General features: G+C 43.5%; 1 protein-coding gene across 2 annotated transcripts in view; it reads left to right on the forward strand.

The window, feature by feature from the left end:
- Positions 1 to 240: 240 nt before the first annotated feature.
- The window catches only part of PAPSS1 (3'-phosphoadenosine 5'-phosphosulfate synthase 1), a 104,824-nt gene continuing 81,964 nt past the window's right edge, over positions 241 to 23,100 (forward strand). The window contains exon 1 of one of the 2 annotated variants that reach the window (XM_062199771.1): positions 241 to 373. In XM_062199771.1, coding sequence (XP_062055755.1) covers positions 314 to 373 — 60 coding nt within the window. In that variant the 5' untranslated portion in view covers positions 241 to 313. Of the gene's footprint in view, positions 374 to 867; positions 952 to 23,100 lie in introns of those variants that run through there. The other variant, XM_062199772.1, reaches the window with a different exon arrangement.

The following is a 23,100-nucleotide window of genomic DNA, read 5'->3' on the forward strand; positions in this document are numbered from 1 at the left end:
TTCCTCAGGCCGAAGAAGGAGGAGCGTCGTGCGCGCTCGCGAGGGTGTGAGCGCTGGGGCTCCGCCCCTCAGCCTGCGCCTCCGGGTCTCGCCCGCCGCCTGGCCCCGCCCACACACCTCTGCCCCGGACCCATTTCCAAGCCCCGTGGGATGCGCCGCGCAGTCGGGGCCCAGGGCGCGAGCGCACGTCAGCGCGCGCCCGCCCGGACGCCAGGAGGAGGCCCCGCCCCCCGCCCCGCCCCCGCCGGCCTGCCCTGCTGCTACCCTGCGGGCGCGGAGAACACGGGCATCGGCGCGCGCGCCTTACGAAGCCATGGAAATCCCCGGCAGCCTGTGCAAGAAAGTCAAGCTGAGCAATAACGCGCAGAACTGGGTGAGTGGGGCCAGGGGACGACGGAGCGAGGAGCGGAGGCTGCCCTGGGCGGCAGCTCGTCTGGGGGCTGCTGCCTCCCTCGCGCCTCCTTCCTCTGCATCCTCCCGGGAGCGCGAGGGGATGGGTACCGGGCCGCGCCGCCGCCGGCTGGGCAGAGGGAGGCTCTGGGCTGCGCGCTGCGGCCCGCAGAAGACCTGCGGGAGAATCGTGCGCCCGCTGGCTGGCGGCTGCGGAAAGCTGCCCCCGGGGCGAGGGGACGCCTGCATCCTCCGGAGTGGCGGCGGGGGCGGGCCCCAGCCCCGTGTTCCTGCTGTTTCTTGGCTCCGCGGGTGCTATTGGCCGGCTCCTTCTCTGTGGCTTTCCGTTTCTGAGTTTCCGTGTGAAGGCAGAGCACCCAACAATGTGGCCATTCACAGCGGAGACTGAACTGAGGTTCTTTGTGCGCGCGCGTGTGTGTGTGTGTGTGTGAGTGTGAGAAATAACAGCTTTGGGGACTGGGCTCCTGGTGGCAGCGAGGTGTGGGGAGATGAATGGTTTAGAACGTTCAGCATCGACTGCCGTTGGCGGTGTTGGTCAAGGTCTGTGTCCTCGGAAGGCTACTTCCTTTTCCTTAATTACTGCCTGATCAGAAACAGCTAAGTTTGTTAGCGCATTGTGGGGGGTGTGGGTGTGGGGACGGCGTCCAATTTTGGAGGCTGGAAAGACGCTGGTTTTGGATTTAGATGAGAGTTGTTATTTCACAGTGCAGCCGAATCGTGAGGTTTCAACGCACTTGTGCAAAAAAGTCGTCACTTGCTGATGATGAGTCAAGGGGGGGGGGGGGGAAGCTATTTCAGGCTTTCGAATTTCCGTGTCTGTTGCTAAGATCAAGGATTCTCCGGAATTCCTTTCTCCTTTTAGTTATTGAAAGCCTCTAAAAAAGGTGTGGAAGATATAAAAGGGGGATTCGCACAGTGGACAGAGCTCTGGACTCCTGGCCTGGGCTCCAGCCCCAGCTTTCCCATTGACTGGCTATGTGATCTTGCAGAAAGACAATGGACTACCTTGAACATCAGCTCACTTAAGGATGCTGTAGGGTGTCCTATCCCTTGCAGATAATGAATTCCAAAGTGCAGTGAAATCATTGCTTTAAACCTTGGACTTAGTCTTGCTCTTGCTACTTGGAAGTATTTTATGGTCAGGGAAATAAGCTTGGCTCAATTTGGGGTACTTACAGATAGTTTGTGTTGTGACTCACTTATTCCATTTGTCAAATCGGTGCATATTCTGCATGGAGACTTGTGCTGGAAATGGAGATGAGAGATGCGGACTTAGTGCTTGTCTTCCGGTTGCTCATGGCTGTAAATGGCATTTGTTAGACGATGAATGTATCTTTATGGGGCCACTGTGAATGGCTTAAGACAGAAGTTTTATTGTAATTTAGAGGAGGCATTAGTTTGTCCTGGGTGTTTTGAGAGGAGCTCAGATTTCTGAAGCAGAGGGGAGCTGTGTGAATGAGTGCTGGGAATAAGAATTACTGATTTTTTTTTTAACTCCAAGAACAATGAAGAGACTTGTTTGACGACTGTGGACTTTTTGCTGCAGAGTGGAGATAAGGATGAATAGGTAGGGTGGGGTAGGTTGTGCAACTGGAAGGCTGCAGAGTTAAGACTTGATTCTGTGGGAGATTTTTGACAAGGCTAGAATTTTAAATTTTCTGAGCCTCAGAAGTCTTTTGTTTTCCCTGATAGAACTCCCACCATCTCTCACACACTTGGGTCAACCGATAGGAGTGTGAAATTGGTAATGCAGGAAGAGAGCCCGGATGTGGGATGTGGCAGTCCTGGATACCAGGAGTGAGACCAGAATTTGAATGAATAGATGTGAAGCATGCCTAACCCTGAGCCCTAATTCTGGCGTGCTTGTTATTAATTCATCCAGTGAGGGTGGGTGGAGCCCTGGCTAGTGTGGCAGTGGGAGTAGAAGAGTAGATGCATTAAAAATATTTAAGGAAGAGGAAGGAGGACCTGACGCAATTTAGGGAATGAAGAGAAAAGTGTTACAAGGTGATCCTCAGTTTTGATCCCTTATGTTGCTGGAGTTTTACAACATTTCTGAGGTGGGTATCCTAAGAGCAAGGACCCTGGAGCCTGTTGCTTGGCTCGAATCTGGGCTCCGCTAATCATTACATACATAACCTTTGACTAGTCACTAAGTTTCTCTGTGCTACCCCTCTGCTCATCTATAAGAAGGAGATCATAGCCCGCTGGGGATATTGTGAAGATTAAAGGAGTTAGCCTTACTGTTACACTCTTTATCACAGTCAGTGCCTCCATTTTACAGATGAAGAAACTGAGGCACAGAGATGTCTTATAGCTTATGGGATCACCTAAGACATATGGGTATCTCAGGTTGCATGATTATGGCCTTCTGTCATTGAGCCAGTTTCAACGGCAAGCTGGTGTTTGTCTCTCAAATGGTATGCACTGGGCAGTAGCATGTGGAAATTTTCTGTTCCCAAATTCCAGTGGTTGCCGCTAGGAGGCACTCATGAGCTTCTGCAATAAGCTTCAATCCACGTGATTGCCAAGGATAGACTTCCAAAATCCTGTCAAAGTAGGGATGGTAGGGGCCCAAAGGTATTGAGAGGGCTTCTGATTTTTGTAACTGAAACATGGGTTGCATCTATTCAGGTCTCAACTGAGACACAACTTTCTTTCAGATAGACTCATAGATAGAGCTAGCAAGATTCCTAGGTATAGAATGTGTATTTTTCAAAAATCCAAATAAACCAAATGCTGGTGTAGATAGCCAAATGTTATTTCCTTTTTGTTTGTTTTAAATTTTACTTATTTATTTTCACTTTAGTTGAAATGCAGAGAGACAAAGATAGATTTTTCCATTTCCTGATTCACTTATCAAACACCCACAACAGTTAGGGCTGGGCCAGGCCAAATCCGGAGGCCTGGAACTGAGCCTCGGTCTCCAGCATGGATGGCAGGGACCTGACTATTTGCGCAGGATATGCATCAGCAGGACGCTGGAATCAGGAGTGGAGCTGGGACTAGAACTCAGACCCTCCGATATGAGATGTAGGTGTTCCTGGTGGCATCTAAATTGCTGTGTCAACTGCCCACTGCAGGAGTTAATTTTAGTTGCTTGTGAAATATTCTGGGTGGCTCCTGCCCAGTTATTTCCTAGGAATGTCACCATGTGGGCAGCCCCTTGGATCTTTGCTGGATTCTGTGAGTCACTGTTGCATTCAAGTCAGTCTTATCCATTTCACATATTATCAGAACATCACAGATACAGGGTGTAATGTTACAACTGAGGACCACAGCAAGTCCAAATTCCTCCTGACCAAATTGTGACGGTAAGAAGGTCAATTCAGATAATCCTGTAGCAGCACCATCAGTGTAAAATTGAGTCCTTCCCATGGGAAAGCAAAATGCAGTTGGCTTTTTTCCGACATCGAAATAGAGAAGAAAGCGCTGGCAAGCACCGTCACCGAGTACCAGTCTGCTGTAGCCTGCTGTGTTTTCTGGATGGTCAAAGCCGTATCCAGGGGTGCTGAGGCTGTGGGCAGTGCAACTTGGCAGCCGCTTGTGAGTCTTCAGGAGCCATGCTGCTTTCTCACTGGCCACACAGGGCCATTGTACAGATGCTTCCTTGGTACCAGCACCCTCCTGGCAATCTGCATGCCCACCAGGTCCTCTCCATTGTTTTGCTACACCAGTGGCTTCTGAGAGTTCTAATGGCTCCTACTTAGTGTGTCCAGTTGAGTCTGGCCTGAGGGTGGACTTCACTGCTCTTTCACAGTATTAGGTGTGGGAAGCAATCCCTAGTCAGTCATAATTTCCATTCCAGTCATTTACTTAGATTTGTCAAGTGTGTGCAGAATTTCTAATCTTTATCCAAACATTCACCTCATTCCCATCGACTGTTGCATTTCCTTATCCTCCCAACCTAACCGTAGCTCCCATTCTCTCAAGTTTGCCACCAGGCTTTGGAATCTCAGTGCACTAGGCCCCTGTGTCAAGGAGTCCCCATAGACTGCCTCTCCCTGACCTGGACATTTTTCCCTTGTGTGCCTGTGTAGCCTCACTCCCAGCTGAAGGTCAGGCCAGGGAGAGAGGCTGGCCTGTCTGGTAATCTTTAACCATGCGATTGCCCCAGGTGCTTCTCCAGTACAGAGCCTCCTTGCAGTCTTTGCCTTTTCGCTTTTAAAGTTCCTCCAAACAGAAAAATGCAGCAGATTTGCTTGGGACCCTCTAAGGTCAGGGGGCTGTGGGCAGCAGTAGGTCTCACTGGTCCATCCCCTTTCATCATGTTGCGGCAGCATCATTGGGCACCCTCAGTCTGTCCCATTCATCTATTTCTGTGCTGTGAAGATGAGCTCTTTGACCCCAGTTTCCTCTTACTGTGTTAATGTCTCAGATATCAGTGATACCCATACTGAAAAAGTTGAGATGGCAAATCAGATGAGGCTTCTGGAGTCACATGGAGCACCTGTGCAGAAGGGAGGCTCCCTTAATCAGAACATTTATCGTGGCCTAGGCAATGGGCATATTCAGTGGGTGAATGTACAGTCACCTTAGAGCTGCTGCCGCATGACGGGCGTCAGCAGCCTCATCTGAGGTGCACGGCCCCCAGATAAACACACTCCACTGTGGCTTTAATCCAGCCTACTGGGCTGGCTAGGGGTGTGAGTGTGTGTGTGTGTGTGTGAGCGAGAGACAGACAGACATAGACTAACAGACACAAATAGCTGCCTGTGACTGTTCACTAGCGAGCTGTGGGTCCTGTGTCAGCCTAAACAGGTTCTACTCTGCAGCATTTGAAACCAGGGCTACTGTTCCTAAGTAAGCTAGTCTCAGAACCCCAGTTTGCCGGGCCTCAGGGAATTGATGATATGTTCTACATGGTTGGAAAATGCCTTCATTCTCCAGTTGTAAGCGTTTCTTGATTTTGCCCTTTCTTTTCACTGAATACGTACTTTTCTTTTTTTAAAGATTTATTTATTTATTTGAAAGGCAGAGTTACACACATACACACACACACAGAGATATCTTATCTTCCATCTAATGGTTTACTCCCCAAATAGCTGCATTGGGCAGGGCTGAGCCAGGGCGCAGCCTGAAGCTAGGAGCTTCATCTAGGTCTCCATGTAGGTACAGGGCCTAAAGCACTTGGGCCATCGCCCCTTTTTGGTGACTTGGCTGAATTCCTACAGACCAATATCTGACCTTGATCCAGGGGCATTTAGCCATTGCAGATAACCACAATGCAAGAATTGAGTGTTTATCTGGTTCTTGTTAATTTGCATTTCCTTTTGTATTTAGTGAACCACGCCCTGGGATTCCACTCCATCTCTAAATCCCATTGCCAGCTTTCCCTGAGTGACAATTGTAGCCCTGCTGCTGCTGCCTCACACTTCGTGGCCACCCAGCATCAGTTCTGCATTCCCATCCGTTTATCCTTTCTCATCCCAGGGCTATTCTAGCAAATCCCACTTCACTGGCAGAAATTCCTGTGGGAAAACCTACTGTTTTCTCCTGCTTTCACAGCGGAGTCAGCACAGAGGACTTCTGGGACCTCAGGAGGTATAGAGATTTCTCCCGCCAGCAAGCAAGGAATTAATTCTGCAGTGGGCACTGGCTGGTATTCCCTAATTCAACTCAATTCTGTTCCTATCTGGGGATAGTGACAGATCCTCCAGGTTGAGGGCCGCAGTCCCCAGTACTGCCCACTCCAGACCTAGCCTCGAGTGCAGGCCTCAGATGCTCTGACTGTCCAGCTACAAGCTGGGATTCCTACCAGCTGATTCACAAGTTCGATTAATTTGCGAGCGTGGCTCCCAGAACTTGGGAAAACACAACACTTACGTTTCCCATGTATTATAGAGGGTGCTTTAACTTAAAGGCTACAACTCAGCAGCCAAATGAGAAGGCAGATTAAGGGGAGGTCTACCAGGGTCCGGTGGAGCTGGGGCGCACCACCTTCCTGGCACCTGCATGAATTCCTGTTTGCCTTCCTGAGGGCTCTCTTCCTGGCGCCCTCCAGGAGCTCCAGAGCCTCTCTGTATGCTTTATAATGGCTACTTTGTTGCATAGACATGATTGCTAATTTGCTGCGTGGAGAAGCTAAGCAAAGCTGTCCATTCAAATTCTTCATTAGTCCTTTCTGGAATGAGTAGGGTTTCATGACCTCTGGCCTGCCTTGCACAGAGAGCCATGAGCCAGGAACTGTGGAGGAGAACTGAAGTATATACTTGTTTGCCATAATTACTGTGTCTGAGGAGGCAGGCAGGATCTGACACCATGCAATGATTTCCTCATTTACCTGTTTCTAATCAATCACTTTGGCTGAAATGTTCTTCTTTCATTGTATCCCCAGTGTCTAGAAGGGATCTATCCACAATTAATGAAAGAGTAAGTAGTTGCAGTTCATGGCTTTCTTCTAGGAATCTCTTGGTGCCAGGGTTCCCAGATGGAGGTTGTCGGGGAGCCCTCCCATTGAAGGTTTTGATATATGTATGTAAAAATCCGTTAAATACATTTTAAAAGTTCTTTAACCTTTCAGACAGAGTAGTTGGTGAGCCTGGCGTGTATGCAGAGCACGCATGCATGACAGCTGACGGTGGTCAGATAAGCATGCAGGTAGCTTTCATTCTGATTCACGGTGTGTTTTACAGCAGCATGGTTTTAGGAGTAGCCTTTGTGAGTTGTTTTCAAACCTCTAGGAAGTTACAGTTTTCACTTTGCTATCTATCCTTGACTTGTTAATGTTCAAAAGTGAATTAGCAGTGAACCGTGAATTAAAGGTTTCACCATCAGAAACACTGTATTCTACAGTTTCTCCATGTTGTATGCTGCCTCTCCGGTTTTCCATGTCATTTCTCGGAACATAAAAGAAACCTTCGCATCATCATTTCCGGGTTTCTTGTTGCAGTTAGCTTAAGATGGGTGGTGAGATGGGTGAAAGATGTCTGATAAAGTCCACAATTGTGTCTGATGTTTGGTGTATGCTCTGTGCCTTTACAACTTTCACTTCAGTTCCTAAAGAAGTCACAAACCTGAAATTCTCTGAATGACATCACAGGAGAAATTAACTTGCCCCATAGAAGAGTGAATAAAATAACAAAACAGTCCATGTGGAAATTAAGGTGGGTCATAAAAGGGGCACAGGGCCACTTTTGTGGGTATTGAAGATAGAAATTTATAGACTGTACAAAATGCACATTAAAAATATGAGAGGCCATAGGACAGTAGCCTAGAGACAGAATTGAGAGTTGTTGAGTCCCAAGTGAATTGTCCCAGTTCTACGAGTATCAGTCAGCATCTCACTTGCAGGTTGCATAGAGATGATAAATCATATCCTAAATAAAATAAATGCTTTGGGGGAGGCTGAGACTGGGAACTGGAGCTCACAGAGTTGGGGACCCTTCCACCTAAAATGAGGGCCTTCTTTCTTACTGAGCACTGACAAGGAACAGGAGAGAAGGTTAAGCATTGTGGAAAATGCCAGGAATTGTAACCAGTCTTTGATCTACCCTCCTAAGATGGTAAAAAAAACAAAAAACAACATGCAGAAAAAATACAAGTAATAAATGGTGTCTAAATAACAGATTATATAGGAGTAATGTTATAGGAATTGCCTGGGTTTCATGAGTACTTATGCCAAACCAGGTAACACTTTCTGAAAGCACCCAAACTATTAAGTAAGAGTGACTCTGATTTCTCTGGCCTAGGGATAGCCCCTAGGGTACTGATGACTCAATAAAGTTTTGAGTCAGAAGAAAGTAACTCACTCTTGACCCTATTGTCATGTTTGTTCAGAATTATAGAAAAAAATTGTCTGGAGTGGGTACAGAAGGAGGAGAAAGAGGAAACAGGATTGCATGTAAGGTCTTTAGATGTTTATCTTATTTTTTAAAAAAGATTTATTTATTTGAAAGTCAGAGTTATGAAGAGGCAGTGTCAGAGGCAGAGAGAGAGATCTTCCATCTACTGGTTCACTCCCCAAAAGACCGCAATGGCCAGAGCTGTGCTGATCCGAAGCCAGGAGCTTCTTCTGGGTCTCCTATGAGAGTACAGGGGCCCAAGGACTTGGGCCATCTTCTGCTGCTTTCCCAGGCCACAGCAGGGAGCTGGATTGGAAGTGGAGCAGCTGGGTCTCGAACTGGTGTCTACCTGGGATACTGGCACTGCAGGCGGTGGCCTCACTTGCTACGCCACAGCTCTAGCTCCTTATTTTTTTTTTTTTTAAAGATTTATTTTTTATTTGTTTGAAAGAGTTACAGAGAGAGGAGGGAGGGAGAGAGAGAGAGATCTCCCATCTGCTGGTTCAATCCCCAAATGGCAACAAGGGCTGGGACTGTGCCAGGCTGAAGCCAGGATCCAGGAGCTTCTTCCATGTCTCCCATGTGGGTGCAGGGCCCTAAGAACTTGGGCCATCTGCTTTCCTGTCTTGATCTATGTCACAATCTTGATAACATCTTTAGATGTTTAAAACAGAGGCAAAAGCCCACCATCTTGCAATTTTATATATTTTTTTATTAAATTTTTATTTAATGAATATAAATTTCCAAAGTATAGCTTATGGGTTACAATGGTTTCCCCCCTCCCATAACTTCCCTCCCGCCCGCAACCCTCCCCTTTCCCGCTCCCTTTCCCCTTCCATTCATGTAAAGATTCATTTTCAATTCTCTTTGTATACAGAAGATCAGTTTAGTATATATTAGGTAAAGATTTCAACATTTTGCCCATATAGCAACATAAAGTGAAAAAACTACCATTGGATTACTAATTATAGCATTAAATAGCAATGTACAGCACATTAAAGACAGAGATCCTACATATTTTTTTTTTTCAAATTAATTAATTTTCTATGCCATTTCCATTTTAACACCAGGTTTTTTTTTTTTTTTCATTTCCAATTCTCTTTATATACAGAAGATCACTTCAGTGTATAATTAGTAAAGACCTCATCAGTTTGTGCCCACACAGAAACGCAAAGTATAAAAATACTGTTTCAGTACTAGTTATAGCATCACTTCGCTTTAGACGACACATTAGGGACAGATCCCACATGGGGTGTAAGTACACAGTGACTCCTGTTGCTGATTTAACAATTTGACACTCCTGTTCATGGCGTCAGTAATCTCCCTAGGCTCTAGTCATGAGTTGCCAGGGCTATGGAAGCCTTTAGAGTTCGCTGACTTTGATCTTATTCCGATAGGGTCATAGTCAAAGTGGAAGTTCTCTCCTCCCTTCGGAGAAAGGTACCTCCTTCTTTGATGGCCCCGTTCTTTCGGCTAAGATCAAGTGTAGCAATTTTATATTTTTAAAAAGTGCCTTTTGCTTTACCTTGGAAAACTGGGAGACAGGAGAATCTTACAAGTCTTTACATTTTTTTTTTTTTTAATGATTTATTAATTTATTTGAAAGGCAGAGTTAGAGAGAGAGGGAGAGAAGAGAGATTCCATTCGCTGATTCACTCTCCAAATGGCTGCTACTGTCAGATTTGGGTCTGGGTGAAGCCAGGAATCTGGAGTTTCATTTGGGTCTCCCATGTAGGTAGTGGTGACCCAGGCCATCTTCTGCTGCGTTCCTAGGTGGATTAGCAGGAGCTGGATCAGAAATAGAAAAGCCAGGACTTGAACTGGTGCTCAGATGCCAGTGTCACAGGTGGTGGCTTATCCCACTGTGCCATAACATTAGCCCCAAGTTTTTCTTTTTTTAAATATGAACAATATCAAAGCATACATAAAGAAAAGCCTCCTTATCCCAAGACTACCACATTTGCTGTCAGGATCCTTTTCAGTACAGGAGGCAAGAAACTGAAAGAGCATTTTTTTTAGTGATTAAAACAGACACCCCCCCCCCCAGCCTTTGTTTTCTCTCATATTCTCAAGCACTTTATAGCTTGTCAGACAATTTTTATACATTCTAGTGCAATTTAGTAAGAAAAGCAGAGGAAATTTTAATAGGACCAAAATAATTTGAAATTCATTAGGTACATGTTTCTTCTTGCCCAGGAGCAGTGTTAACTTGGAAAAGTCCCAAACCAAAAATGACCTGGTTGAGCAGGTTCTGCAAGTCGGGTAGCCTGATGTGCATGGCAGCCTCCACCGCTTCCCAGCAGCGAGCTTGCTGTCTTCTCCTCAGCCACCAGGCCTGGACGCTACAGTGGAGAGGTAGCGCTGCTTCCCAAGAGATGCAGATGTCAGTGTCTGAGACCCTGGTTTTTGTTTCAGTTCCTGGTAATGCACAGCTGGCAAGTTTTGATTGCTTCTCAGCTTATTGCGAAGAAACACGTCTATAGATCCGTATTTCAGATTTCCATAGGCACCATCTGCAGACCACAGGTGCTCTCCACCACCCAACCAAAATCACAATGTGAATTTGAAACAGAGGTGGAAGAGAACCAAAATTTCCAGGCTCTACTTTTTTTCTTAAAAGTGCTTTAAAAAGTAAAATTTGCATTTTTAGTTTTATTTTACATATATATATATTTAAAGATTTATTTATTTATTTGAAAGGCAGAGTTACACAGAGAGAAGAGAGGCATAGAGAGAGAGAGGTCTTCCATCTGCTGGTTCACTCCTCAATTGGCTGCAGTGGCTGGAGCTGTGCTGATCAGAAGCCAGGAGCTTCTTCCAGGTCTCCCACACGGGTGTAGGGGCCCAAGGACTTGGGCCATCTTCTACTGCTATCCCAGGCCATAGCAGATAGCTGGATGGGAAGTGGAGCAGCCGGGTTTCAAACCGACACCCATATGGGATGCCAGCACTGCAGGCCAGGGCATTAACCCACTGCATCACAGTGCCGGCACCTATATTTTTTATATTGTTAAGGGTTACCCATTTTTAATGATTTCAGGATGACCAAAGCAATCTTTTTTTAAAATGATTTATTTTATTTATTTGAAAGACAGCGTTACAGAGAGAGGTAGAAGCAGAGAGAGAGAGAGAGAGAGAGAGAGAGAGGGAGGTCTTCCATCTGCTGGTTTACTCTCCAAATGGCTGCAGTGGCCAGAGCTGTGCCGATCTGAAGCCAGGAGCCAAGAGCTTTTTCCATGTCTCCCATGTGGGTGCAGTGGCCCTAGGACTTGGACCAGCCTCTACTGCTCTCCCAGGTGCATTAGTAAGGAGCTGGACCTGAAGTGGAGCAGCTGGGACTAGAACCTGCACCATTATGGCATGCTAGCGCAGTAGGCTGGAGCTTTACCCCACTGCACCACAGTGCCAGCTCCCAAAGCAATCTTTAGAACACCTCTGCTCTACTTTCTGACGTTGCTTGTGCTGTGACCATGTTCACTATACTTTCAAAGCAGAAAAAAAGACCTGTAAAAAAAATAACAACAAAAAATCATATTCTGAGCATTCCAGCAACTTTCTTTGTGTATATTTAGCTGTACTATATATAACCAACTGGTTTGTATGATATGATTAAAAAGGCCAAAGATAAAATGTGTCTTTTCTTCTTTGTCTGTGAAGTTGCTGTTTATTTTTTGACCTGTTTGATGTATGTGTGAAACAGTGTTATCCAGCAATAAACTGGAATTTTATCTTGGAAAAAGAAAAAGATATATTGAAAAGGGTGGGAGGGACAATTTTACACCTCTGTAGCCCCTCCTCAAAGCCCAGGTAGTGGAGTTTGGAGAGCAATAACTCTCTGTTTGGGGAGGGAGAGCTAAGTGAGCACCAGACTTCATCTTAGATGCTAACACTGAGCCGAGTCCAGTAGAACCCAGTGCAGGGCAGGCTTCCACAGTCCCGTGCTCCAGGCTGGTATCTACAGATGGGCCTGCAAGCCTGCCCTGGCATCAAGCAACACCCTGCATTTCCACATCCACTACACTGTTAGACTAACTGCAGTGCCTTCAGGTTCTAGGCCAGCCCCCAAACCAGGCCAGCCTCAGAGCCATGCTGTCCTCAGTCCCCACCTGGCTATCCTCCACAGCCTTAGCCATCATGCTGTTGCCTGAGGGCATAGCCTCCAAGGATCCCCCATTTCTCCATTGACCAGGGCCTGCCCAATTTGAGACAGAGGTAGGTTGGCCTACACAGCCCTAAGCTTCAGGTATGCTCCCCTCTCCAGTCTGGCCTCTGTAGTCTACACTCTAGCAGACCGAGGGCCCTGGCCTATTGCAGTAGATCCTGGTGCCAGGCTAGACCATTTGGACTAGGCTCTAGGCTGTGGGCCCAGGCACCACGCCTATGCTAGGGCCTGCCCAGTCTCTGCAGTTTTAACCTCAAGGCTCACACTGGCAGTACAAAAAAAAGACTATTACTGGCCAATATTCCTGATGGATGTAAAACACTTTCACATAGTAGTGGTAAACTGAATTCAGCAGCACCATGATCAAGTGGGATTTATCCCAGGGATGCATGGATGGTTCAGCATACACAAGTGTATCTGTGTATTAACAGAATGAAGAAAAAAAACCCTGTGATCATCTCAAATGAGGTAGAAAGTCATATGACAAAATTCAATATCCCCTGGATTCCAAGATGATGGAATAGGGAAGGGTGTACTGCTCTTGGCTAGGGGTAAAGTGTAGAAGTACATTCTCAGGGAGAGAGTTAGAAAACCACAGTGGAAATTCTGCAGAAGGAAGAGGAACACTGTGGATCCATATGGAAGGTGCAGATGTGCAGCACAAACAGGGACACAACACATGACTCCAGCAGCTGAGAGCCAGAGAAAGCGCCAGCTTTGAAGAATGAGGTGAGATCAGACTGCAGGAGCCCATGCCACTGGTCATACAGCTGGAATAAGAGTATGGTATGAGTTTGGCCTGGATCCTTAAGAGAGACATGGTACCCGCTGACCCATTGGGAAAAAAAAGGGGGGCATGTTTCTCTCATACCCCCTCCTCCCAACAACAGCATGTGGCAACTGGCTGAGAGAGGGTGGGCAGCTTGTTGGGCATAAGCGGCAGCTGTGAAAGCTCTTGTGTGCACACCCAGCAACTGGCTGAGACAAGATGCCATCTTGTCAGGAGTACTGTCAGCAACAGCTCAGGTGCACACACCTGGCAACCTGTGGGGAGGAGGTAACATTCAGACGGCAGCTGTTGTGCAACCATGTGATCCAGAGATTCTAGCAGAGGGAAACATCTGTGTTCTCCTTTGGCTTTGAGTCCGGCTGGGAGGATTGATTGGGCTGTTAGGTGCCCCCAGCCTCTCAACATATCACAGGCTCTGGGGCAGAGCACCCACAGGTGGCTGACTCTGGCTACATCTCTGCCTCTGTCTCTGTGGACAGGACAGTCTAGTGGGGTGAAGTGGATCCTCTGCACCCTGTGACTGTGGGAGCCTTGTATGCTGAAACTGTGGGAACTCTGTAAGTGCACAAGAAGGCACAGGGTGTAGCTAGGTCTCAGAGCAATCACTGTGAGTGGCTCCAGATGCTCAGATCCTGACTGCCTGGTGGGAGTCATTGCAATGGGATCTGTGCTCACACTGAGGACTGCACAGATCCTTTGTGAGGTTCTTATGGCAGCACAGATGAGTATTGCACCCACTGTGGGCTAACACCTGGGCAACGATCACCTTGGAAAAGAGGTGAGGGTGTGATTACTCCAACAGAGGTTGTCAAACCCTCCCTGCTGATAAAAAGAACTCTACCATGTCCAACTTGGTTGTCACACTGGTTACAGCACCCCGGACCAGAGCTTCCTAGCCACACCCCGCACACACCTCTGTATATTCACAGAGGTATAGTACAAAGATAAAAGCCATCAGAGGAAAAATTACCACAAATGTCTAAAGATAAACAAAAATTAAAAAAGGAAGATGAGGAAGACAACATGTCCCCCCCCTTCAAAAGGAATACTACAACACTTCAATATTAGAATGTGAAGATGAAGTGATTGATGAAATGCCTGAAATGAAATTCAAAATATTAATCATAGGATTACTAAGCAGCAATGAGAAGCAAATTCACAAATTAAATCCATACATGAATGACATGAATGAAAAATTATTATGTGAAATTGAGAATTTGAGGAGATATCAAACTGAAATATTAGAAATGAAGAATTCAGTATGTCAAATACAAATACAGTGGAAACCTTAACAACAGATTTGGTGAGGTAGATAAAAAAATATCCAAGCTAGAAGCAAATGTTTGGAAAATTTTTAGTCAGACAAAACAAAAGAAGAAGAAATTAGAAAAATTAAAAATAGTGTTGAAGATTTATGGGATACTACAAACAACCCAACATATGAGTCTTAGGAGTTCCTGAAGGTGTGGAGAGAGAATGGATTAGAAGGCCTATTCAAGGATATAATCATTTGGAGAAAGAAAGGAACATCCAAGTACACGAGGCACATAGAACTCCTTATAGACAAGACTAGAAAAGCACTTCACCGTGACACATTGTAGTCAAGCTTTCAACAGTAAAACATAAAGAAAAGATTCTCAAATATGCATAAAAGAAATGCTAGATTACTTTCAGAGGATCTCCAATTAGACTCACAGCTGACTTCTCATCAGAAATCCTACAGGCTAGGAGAGAATCAAGAGATACAGTCCAAGTCTTAAGAGAAAAAAACCTATCAACCCAGAATACTGTACCCTGCAAAGCTCTGATTTATGAATCAAGGTGACATAAAGACCTTCTAAAACAAACAGAAATTGAAATAATTTGTCACTACACTCCAGCTTTCAAAGGTTGCTTAAGAATATGCTACACACTGAAGCACAGAAAGGTAGTCATCATGATGAAAGAATGTGAAGGCAGAAAGTCTCCTAGCAAAAGTACCAAGGAAACCCAAAGCAAACAATAGGAATATTCGCAGAAAAATGGCAGGGCCAAGTCATTACTTATCAATAGTAACCTGTAAAAGATTCAGGCTGGCTTAATGGATTAAAAAAAAAAAAAAGACCCATATATTTGCTTCCTACAAGGAAGATTTCTCACCAACAAAGATATACACAGACTGTAAGTAAAAGGCTGGAAAAAGATAATTCCATGCTAACGGAAAACAGAAAGGAGCAGGTGTAGCCATCCTAGTATCATACAAAATAGACTTTAACACAAAACTGTTAAAAGAGAGAAAGACAAAGATGGGCACTGTGTAGTGAGTAAGCGATCAATTTAATAGGAAGAAGTGACTTTAAAAAATGTATATGAACCCAATTCTAGGGTTCCTGGCTATTAAAAAAAAAAAGTTAACAGATCTAAAAGGAGACATAGACTCCAATACAATAGTAATGGGGCATTTCAACACCTGTCTTTCATCAGTGGACAGTTCAACTAGACAGAAAGTCAGCAAACCACAGAACTAATGAACATTTGGATTAGGTGGACCTAATATCTATAGAACTTTTTATCCTACAGTTATAGAATGCACACACTTTTCATCAGTGCATGGAACTTTCTCTAGGATAGACCATAAAATAAGTCTCAGCAAATTCAAAAAAATCAAAATCAACCAAGCGTCTTTTCTGACCACAATGGAATGAAGCTGGAAATTAACAACTCCAGAGTCTCTGCAGCATAGACAAACACATGGAGACTGAACAACATGCCCTTGAATGAACAATGGGTTGTAGAAGACATCAAAAGAGATATCAAAAAATTTCTAGAAATGAATGAATATGACAATGCAACATATTAAAACTTTTGGGGTATAGCAAAAGCAGTGTTAAGAGGAAGTTTATAGCAATTTGTGCCTACACAAAAAAGTTGGGAAGGTACCACATAAATGAGCTATCACTGCATCTCAAGGACCTAGAAAAACAACAAACCAAAACCCAAATTAGTAGGATGAAAGAAAAAATTAAAATAAGAGAAGAGAGGCTGGTGCTGTGGCTCAATAGACTAATCCTCTGCCTGTGGCGCCGGCACACCGAATTCTAGTCTTGGTCGGGGTGCCGGATTCTGTCCTGGTCACTCCTCTTCCTGTCCAGCTCTCTGCTGTGGCCTGGGAGTGCAGTGGAGGATGGCCCAAGTCCTTGGGCCCTGCACCTGCATAGGAGACCAGGAGAAGCACCTGGCTCCTGGCTTCAGATCAGCACAGTGCGCTGGCTGCAGCAGCCATTGGATGGTGAACCAAACGGCAAAAAGGAAGACCTTTCTCTCTGTCTCTCTCTCTCACTATCCACTCTGCCTGTCAAAAAAAAAAAAAATTAGAGAAGAGATAACTAAAATTGAATCAAATAATACAAAAGATCAATGAAATAAAGAGCTGTTTTTTGAAAAAAAAAAATTTGATAGACCATTTTCCCAATTAACCAAAAAAAAAAAAAAAAAAAAAAAAGAAAAAAGGTGGAGACCCAAATCAATAAGATCAGAGATGAAAAGGCTAATGTAACAACAGATACCACAGAAATAAAAAGAACCATCAGGAATTACTACCAAGAACTGGATGACAACAGATCAGAAAATCTAGAAGAAATGGATAGATCCCTGGTTACATAAAATCTACCAAAATTGAGTCATGAAGACTTAGAAAACTTAGACCAATAACCAAGGTGGAGATTGAATCACTAATAAAGACCCTCCCAATGAAGAATAGCCCACAACTGGTTGGCTGGGCTGAATTCTACTAGACTTTTAAAGAACAACTAATTCTAGTTCTTCTTAAGCTGTTCAAAACAATTTAAAATCCTCCCAAACCCCTCCTATGATGCCAGCATCACCCTAATTTCTAAACCAGAAAAAGGGGAGAGAACTATGGACCAACATCCTTGATGAACATAGATGCAGAAATCCTCAACAAAATACTAGCTAATTGAATCCAACAACACATGTGAAAGATCATTCACCCAGACCAGTGAGATTTATCTCTGCTTTTCAAGGATGGTTCAACATTCACAAGTCAATAAATGTGACTCATAACATTAACAAACTGAAGAACAGCACCATATGATTATTTTGATAGATACAGAAAAAGCATTTGATAATAACAGCATCTTTTCATGATGAAAGCCTTAAGCAAATTGGGTATAGAAGTAACATTCCTCAACACAATCAAGGCAAGCTATGACAGAACCACAGCCAACATCCTATTGAATGGGGAAAAGCTGGAAGCATTCCCACTAAGATCCTAGGCAAGGATGCCCACTCTCACCATTACTATTCAATATACTACTGGAAGTTTTAGCCAGAGCTATTAGGCAAGAAAAAAGCTCAAGGGAGTTCAAATTGGGAAGGAGGAATCAAAATATTCCTATTTGCAGATGATATGATTACATATTTATAAAAACTCCAGTAAGAGACTCTTAGAACTCATAAAAGAGTTTGGTAAGGTGGAAGGATATGAAATTAACACACAAAAATCAATATCCTTTGTATATACAAAGAATGCCATGGCTGAGAAAGAACATCTCATATCAGTCCCATTCATAATAATTACAAAAACAACTAAATACCTTGGAATACATTTAAGTAAGGGTGTCAAAGATCTCTGTGGTGAAAATAACAAAACATTAAAGAAGGAAATAGAAGAAGACACACAAAAAATGGGAAAATCTTCCATTTTTGTGGATTTGAAGAATTAATATCAAAATTTCTGTACTGCCAAAAGCAGTTTACAGATTCATTGAAATCCCAGTCAAAATATCAATGACATTCTTCTCAGATCTACAAAAAGCAATGCTAAAATTCATATGGAAACACAAGAAATCCCGAGGCTAAAACAGTCTTATACAACAAAAATAAAGCTGGAGGCATCACAGTACCAGATTTTAAGACATAATGCAGGGTAGTTATAATTGGAACAGCTTGGTATTGGCAAAAAAATCAGACATATAGACCAGCTGAGCAGAATAGAAACTCCAGAAGTCAATCCATGCATCTACAACCAACATATCTGACAAAGGAGCTAAAATCAATCCCTGGAGCATGGACAGTCTCTTCAGCAGATAGTGCTGGGAAAACTGGGTCTCTGCATGCAGAAGTGTGAATCAAGACCCCTACCTTACACCTTACACAAAAATCCACTCAGAATGGATCAAAAATCTAAAAATATGACCCGATACCATCAAAGTACTAGAGAACATTGGGAAACCCTGTAAGACATTGGCACAGGCAAAGACTTTTTGGAAAAGACCCCAGAAGCAGTGGTAATCAGAGCCAAAATTGACAAATGGGATTACATCAAGCTGAGAAGCTTCTGCACTGCAAAAGAAGCCCTCAGCAAAGTGAAGAGACAGCCAACAGAATGGGAGAAAATATTTGCAAACTATGCAACTGATAAAGGATTAATATCCAGAATGTATAAAGAGCTCAAGAAACTCACCAACAGGAAGACAATCCAGTTGAGAAATGGGCAAAGGACTTAACAGGCATTTTTCAAAAGAGGAAATTCAAATGGCCAACAGACCCATGGAAAAATGCTCAGGATCACTAGCTGACAGGGAAATGCAAATTAAAACCATGGTGAGGTTTTACTTTATTCCAGTTAGAATGACTCTCATACAGAAATAAAAAGCATTAAATGCTGATTAGGATGTGGGGAAAAAGTTACCCTAGTCCACTGTTGGTAGGACTGTAAACTGGTACAGCCATTGTGGAAGACAGTATGGAGATACCTCAGAAAACTGAAAACAGATCTACTATATGACCCAGCAGTCTCCTAGGAATTTACCAAAACAAAATGAAATCAGCATTTGAAAGAGTTATCTGTACCCCCATGTTTATTGCAACTCAGTTTGCAATAGCTAAGATATGGAATCAACCCTGATCTCCATAGACTCTTGACTGGATAAAGAGATTATGGTATATATGCACTATGGGATACTACTTAGTGATTTAAAAAAATGAAATCCTCTCTTCTGCAACAAAATGGATGCAACTGGAAATCCAAAAAGATAGACACTATGTGTTTTCCTTGATCTGTGGTAACTAATAGAGTACCTAAAATGTAATGTATTGGAGTGAAATGGACATTTTGAAATTTGATGATTGTTTATAGCCCTTGTTTCTACTGTTGAGAAACAGTGTTTTTTTTTCTTCATACTGTTTGTTGAACTCTTAGCGTAGGGATAATCTTATGAGTATAGAATAAACTGAAAATGGATCTTTGTAAAATTTAGGAGTGGAAATAGAGTCAGGATGAAGAAGGGAGGGAATGTGGGGGGAGGGAGGTTAGGGTGGAAAGTATCGTTGTGTTCCTTAATCTGTGTAAATGAAATACATGAAGTTTGCATACCTTAAATAAAATTAAAAAAAATTCAATATCATGTCATGGCAAAAACTCTCAACACGTTAAGAATAGAAAGTACCTGAACATAGTAAGTGGCATATATGATAAGCCTATGGCTAACAAAGGCTGATTGGTGAAAAGTTGAAAGCCTGTTCTCTAAGATCAGGAAAAAGGCAAGGGTTCTCACTCTTTCCACTGCTATTCGTTGTAATATTGGAAGCCCTAGCCAGAGCAGTTATTCAAGAGAAAGAAGTAAAAGGCATTCAGATTGGAAAAGAAGTTAAATTTTCCCTGTTTGCAGAATATCTGATCTTACATTATGGCATTATGGTATGGTATACCCTAAGGATGCCACAAAAAGACTGTTAGAATGAACGGATTCAGTAAAGTTGCAGGATATAAAATAAACTTAGAAAATTCAGTAGCAGTTTTATACACTGACAATGAACTATCTGAAAAAGAGATTAGAAACAGTCACTTTTATAATAGCTACTAGGAAAATTAAGTACTTGGAAATAAATTCCTCCTAGGGTGGAAAAGCCTGTACACTGGAAAGTTTAAAGCATTGAGAGAAAGAATTGAAGAAGGCAGAAGTGGAAATACCTACTGTGTTCATGGGCTAGAAGAATTAATATTGTTAAAATGCCCATTCTGCTTGAAGTGATCTGTCGATCAGTGCAGTCTCTGATAATTTCAAGGACTTTTTTCACAGAAATGGACAAATTTTCCTTAAAATTCATATGGTACCAAAGAAGGGCGTATGTAGTTTTGGGTTAAAAAAAAACCAAAAACAGAGCTGGAGGCCTTATGCCACCTGAATTCAAACTATGTTACAAATCTGTGTTCAAAACAACATGATACTGGCATGAAAACAGAAACCAGTGGAACAGAATAGGGAGCCCAGAAATAAACCAGGTTAGTTACAGTTAATTTATTTTTGCAAAAGGTACCCAAGAATAGGTAATTGAAAATCAGGTGTTCCACCCCCCCCCCCCCCCCCCCGTAAATGCTGTTGGGGAAACTATATATTCTTTTTTTAAAAAAAACTTTAATAAATATAAATTTCCAAAGTACAGCTTTGGATTACAGTGGCTTTTTCCCCCCATAATCTCCCTCCCACCCACAACCATCCCATCACTAGTACTCAGACAGTACTTTATACTTTGTGTTTCTGTGTGGGTGCAAACTGTTGAAATCTTTACTTAGTATATACTAAATCATCTTCTGTATATAAAGATAATTGAAAATGAAACTGTATATTCCTATATAGAAGAAGAATGAAACTGGACCCTTCACATCATGTACAAAAGATCAACTGAATGGATTAGACTTAACTGTAGACCTAGAACTATAAACTTCTGGAAGAAAACACAGGGTAAAGCTCTATGACACTGGTCTGGGCAAAGGTTTTTTTTTTTCCCCATGGATATGATCCTAGAAGCACGAAAGTGAAAATAGGCAAATGGAATTCTGCTAAACTGAAAAGGTCCACACAGCAAAGCTCATACAGCAGAATGACAAGACAGCCTAGTGAGTGGGAAGACACACATCTAGTGAGGAGTGCTGGGACCCTCTGTAATTAGCTTGTTTATCTTGGTCCCTGCTTTCCCCCTCCTGTCTCTTCCCCTAATACTGTGGTTCTCAGATTGGAGTTTGTCTCAGAATCCCTCTGGGGGCTTCTAGGAATAAATTGTTGACTCCAGAGCTTTTGACGTAGTAGGCCTAGGGTAGGACTTAGAGTCTGTAATTTCTAACGTGCTCCCAGGTAATGTTGAAGCGGCTGAGCAGGACCCCGCTCTGAGAATCTCTGCCCTAGCTTGTGCCTTGCAATGATTTGTAGTGGTATTTTTCACTTCTGTTTCATCAGCACCTAGAAAAATCTCAAGAATATAGCATGCATTCCCTAAGTATTTTTGAATGAATGCATGTTAAATAAATCCATCTTGTAAGATAAGAGCCACAGCAGTGTCATATACAAACAACTCATTGAAAGAATGCTGATGCCTACTTTATAAAATAGGTGATTTGTTGGAAACACCTCAAGTTTTTATTTCATAGGAAGAGAAAAATAGTGGCTAAGTAGTTATGTTTTTTCTTTTAATAAAACAGCTTTATTGAGATTAAGTTCATTGGTTTGAAGTTTATAATTCACTGTTTTTTTAGTATAGGCAGGATTTTGTGCAGCCATTACCAAATCAATTTTAGAACATTCACCGCCTGAAAGAACACTGGAGTCATTAACAGTCACTTCCCATTTACCCCAAATCTCTCAGCCTCAGGCAAGCACTAATCTTCTTGCTTCCCTTCCCTTCCTTGCCCTGCCCTGCACCTGCCCTGCCCTGCTGTGCCCTTCTCTCCCCTGCCCTCCCCTCCTGTTGTTCTTCCTCCCTTCCCTTCCTTTACCTCCCCTCCTTCCCCCTCCCCTCTCCTTCCCCTCCCTTCCTCTTCCTCTTCCTTCCCTTCCCTTCCTCTCCCCTTCCCTCAAGATGGGGGAGAGAAAGAAAGTGTGTGCGTGTGTGTGTGTGTGTGTAGTGGGGAGGGGATGGATGTGCTCCCATCTGCTTGTTCAGTCTCCAAATGCCCGTATCTGGGGCAGGGCCAGAATGAAGCTAGTTGCTGGGAACTCAGTCATTCTTCCATATGGATGGCAGGGACCCAACAACATGAGCTGCTGTGGCTGCCTCCCAGGGACTGAATCAGCAGGAAGCTGGATTCTGGAGCTGGAGAGGGGTGAGAATGGAACCCAGGCACTCTGATACGTGATGTGGACTTCCCAAATGGCAGCTTACCTGCCAGACTAGACACCAGGCCCTACTTTCCATCTCTGTAGATGTGCCTATTCTGGGCAGTTAATAATACATGGAATTACAAAATAAGGTGATCTTTGTAACTGGCTTCTTTTCGCTTGGCATGTTGTAGCTTGTGTTAGTACTTCATTCCTTTTTACTGGCAAATAATATTCCATTGTCTGACTGTGCCTTACAGTTCTGTTGACATTTGTTTAACCATCAGTTGATGGACAGTTGGGTTATTTCCATTTACTGATTTTTATGAGTGGTGTTGCTATGGGCACACATGTACAGATTTCATGTTTTTATTTCTAGTGAATATATGTGTAGGAGGAGAGTTTTTGGTCATTTGGTAATTCTAGGTCTAAGATTTTGAGGATCTTCTGTTTAGAATAATGACTGTACTATTTTATACATTCCTACCAGCAAATATGTGAGGATTCTAATTTTTCTGTGACTTTTACCAGTATTTGTTACTTTTGATCTTCATTACATCTGTCATAGTGGTTGTGAGGGTTTGACCTACATTTCCCTGATGGCTAATGATAATGTAATTCTATTTAATGTGCTTATTGGTCATCTGTGTATCTTTTTTGTAGAGAAGCCCATCCAGATCCTTTGATTCCTGTCTTTTTTTTTTTTTTTGGTGAAGGGGCCAAGCCAAAGCCAGGAGCCCGGAGCATCTAACAGGTCTCCCACGTGGATGCAGGGGCCCAAGCACTTGGGCCATCTTCTGTTACTTCCCAAGGCACACTAGCAGGGAGCTGGATTGGAAGTAGAGCAACTAGATCTCA

This window comes from Lepus europaeus, chromosome 8, assembly GCF_033115175.1.
Source record: "Lepus europaeus isolate LE1 chromosome 8, mLepTim1.pri, whole genome shotgun sequence".
Taxonomy (NCBI): Eukaryota; Metazoa; Chordata; class Mammalia; order Lagomorpha; family Leporidae; genus Lepus; species Lepus europaeus.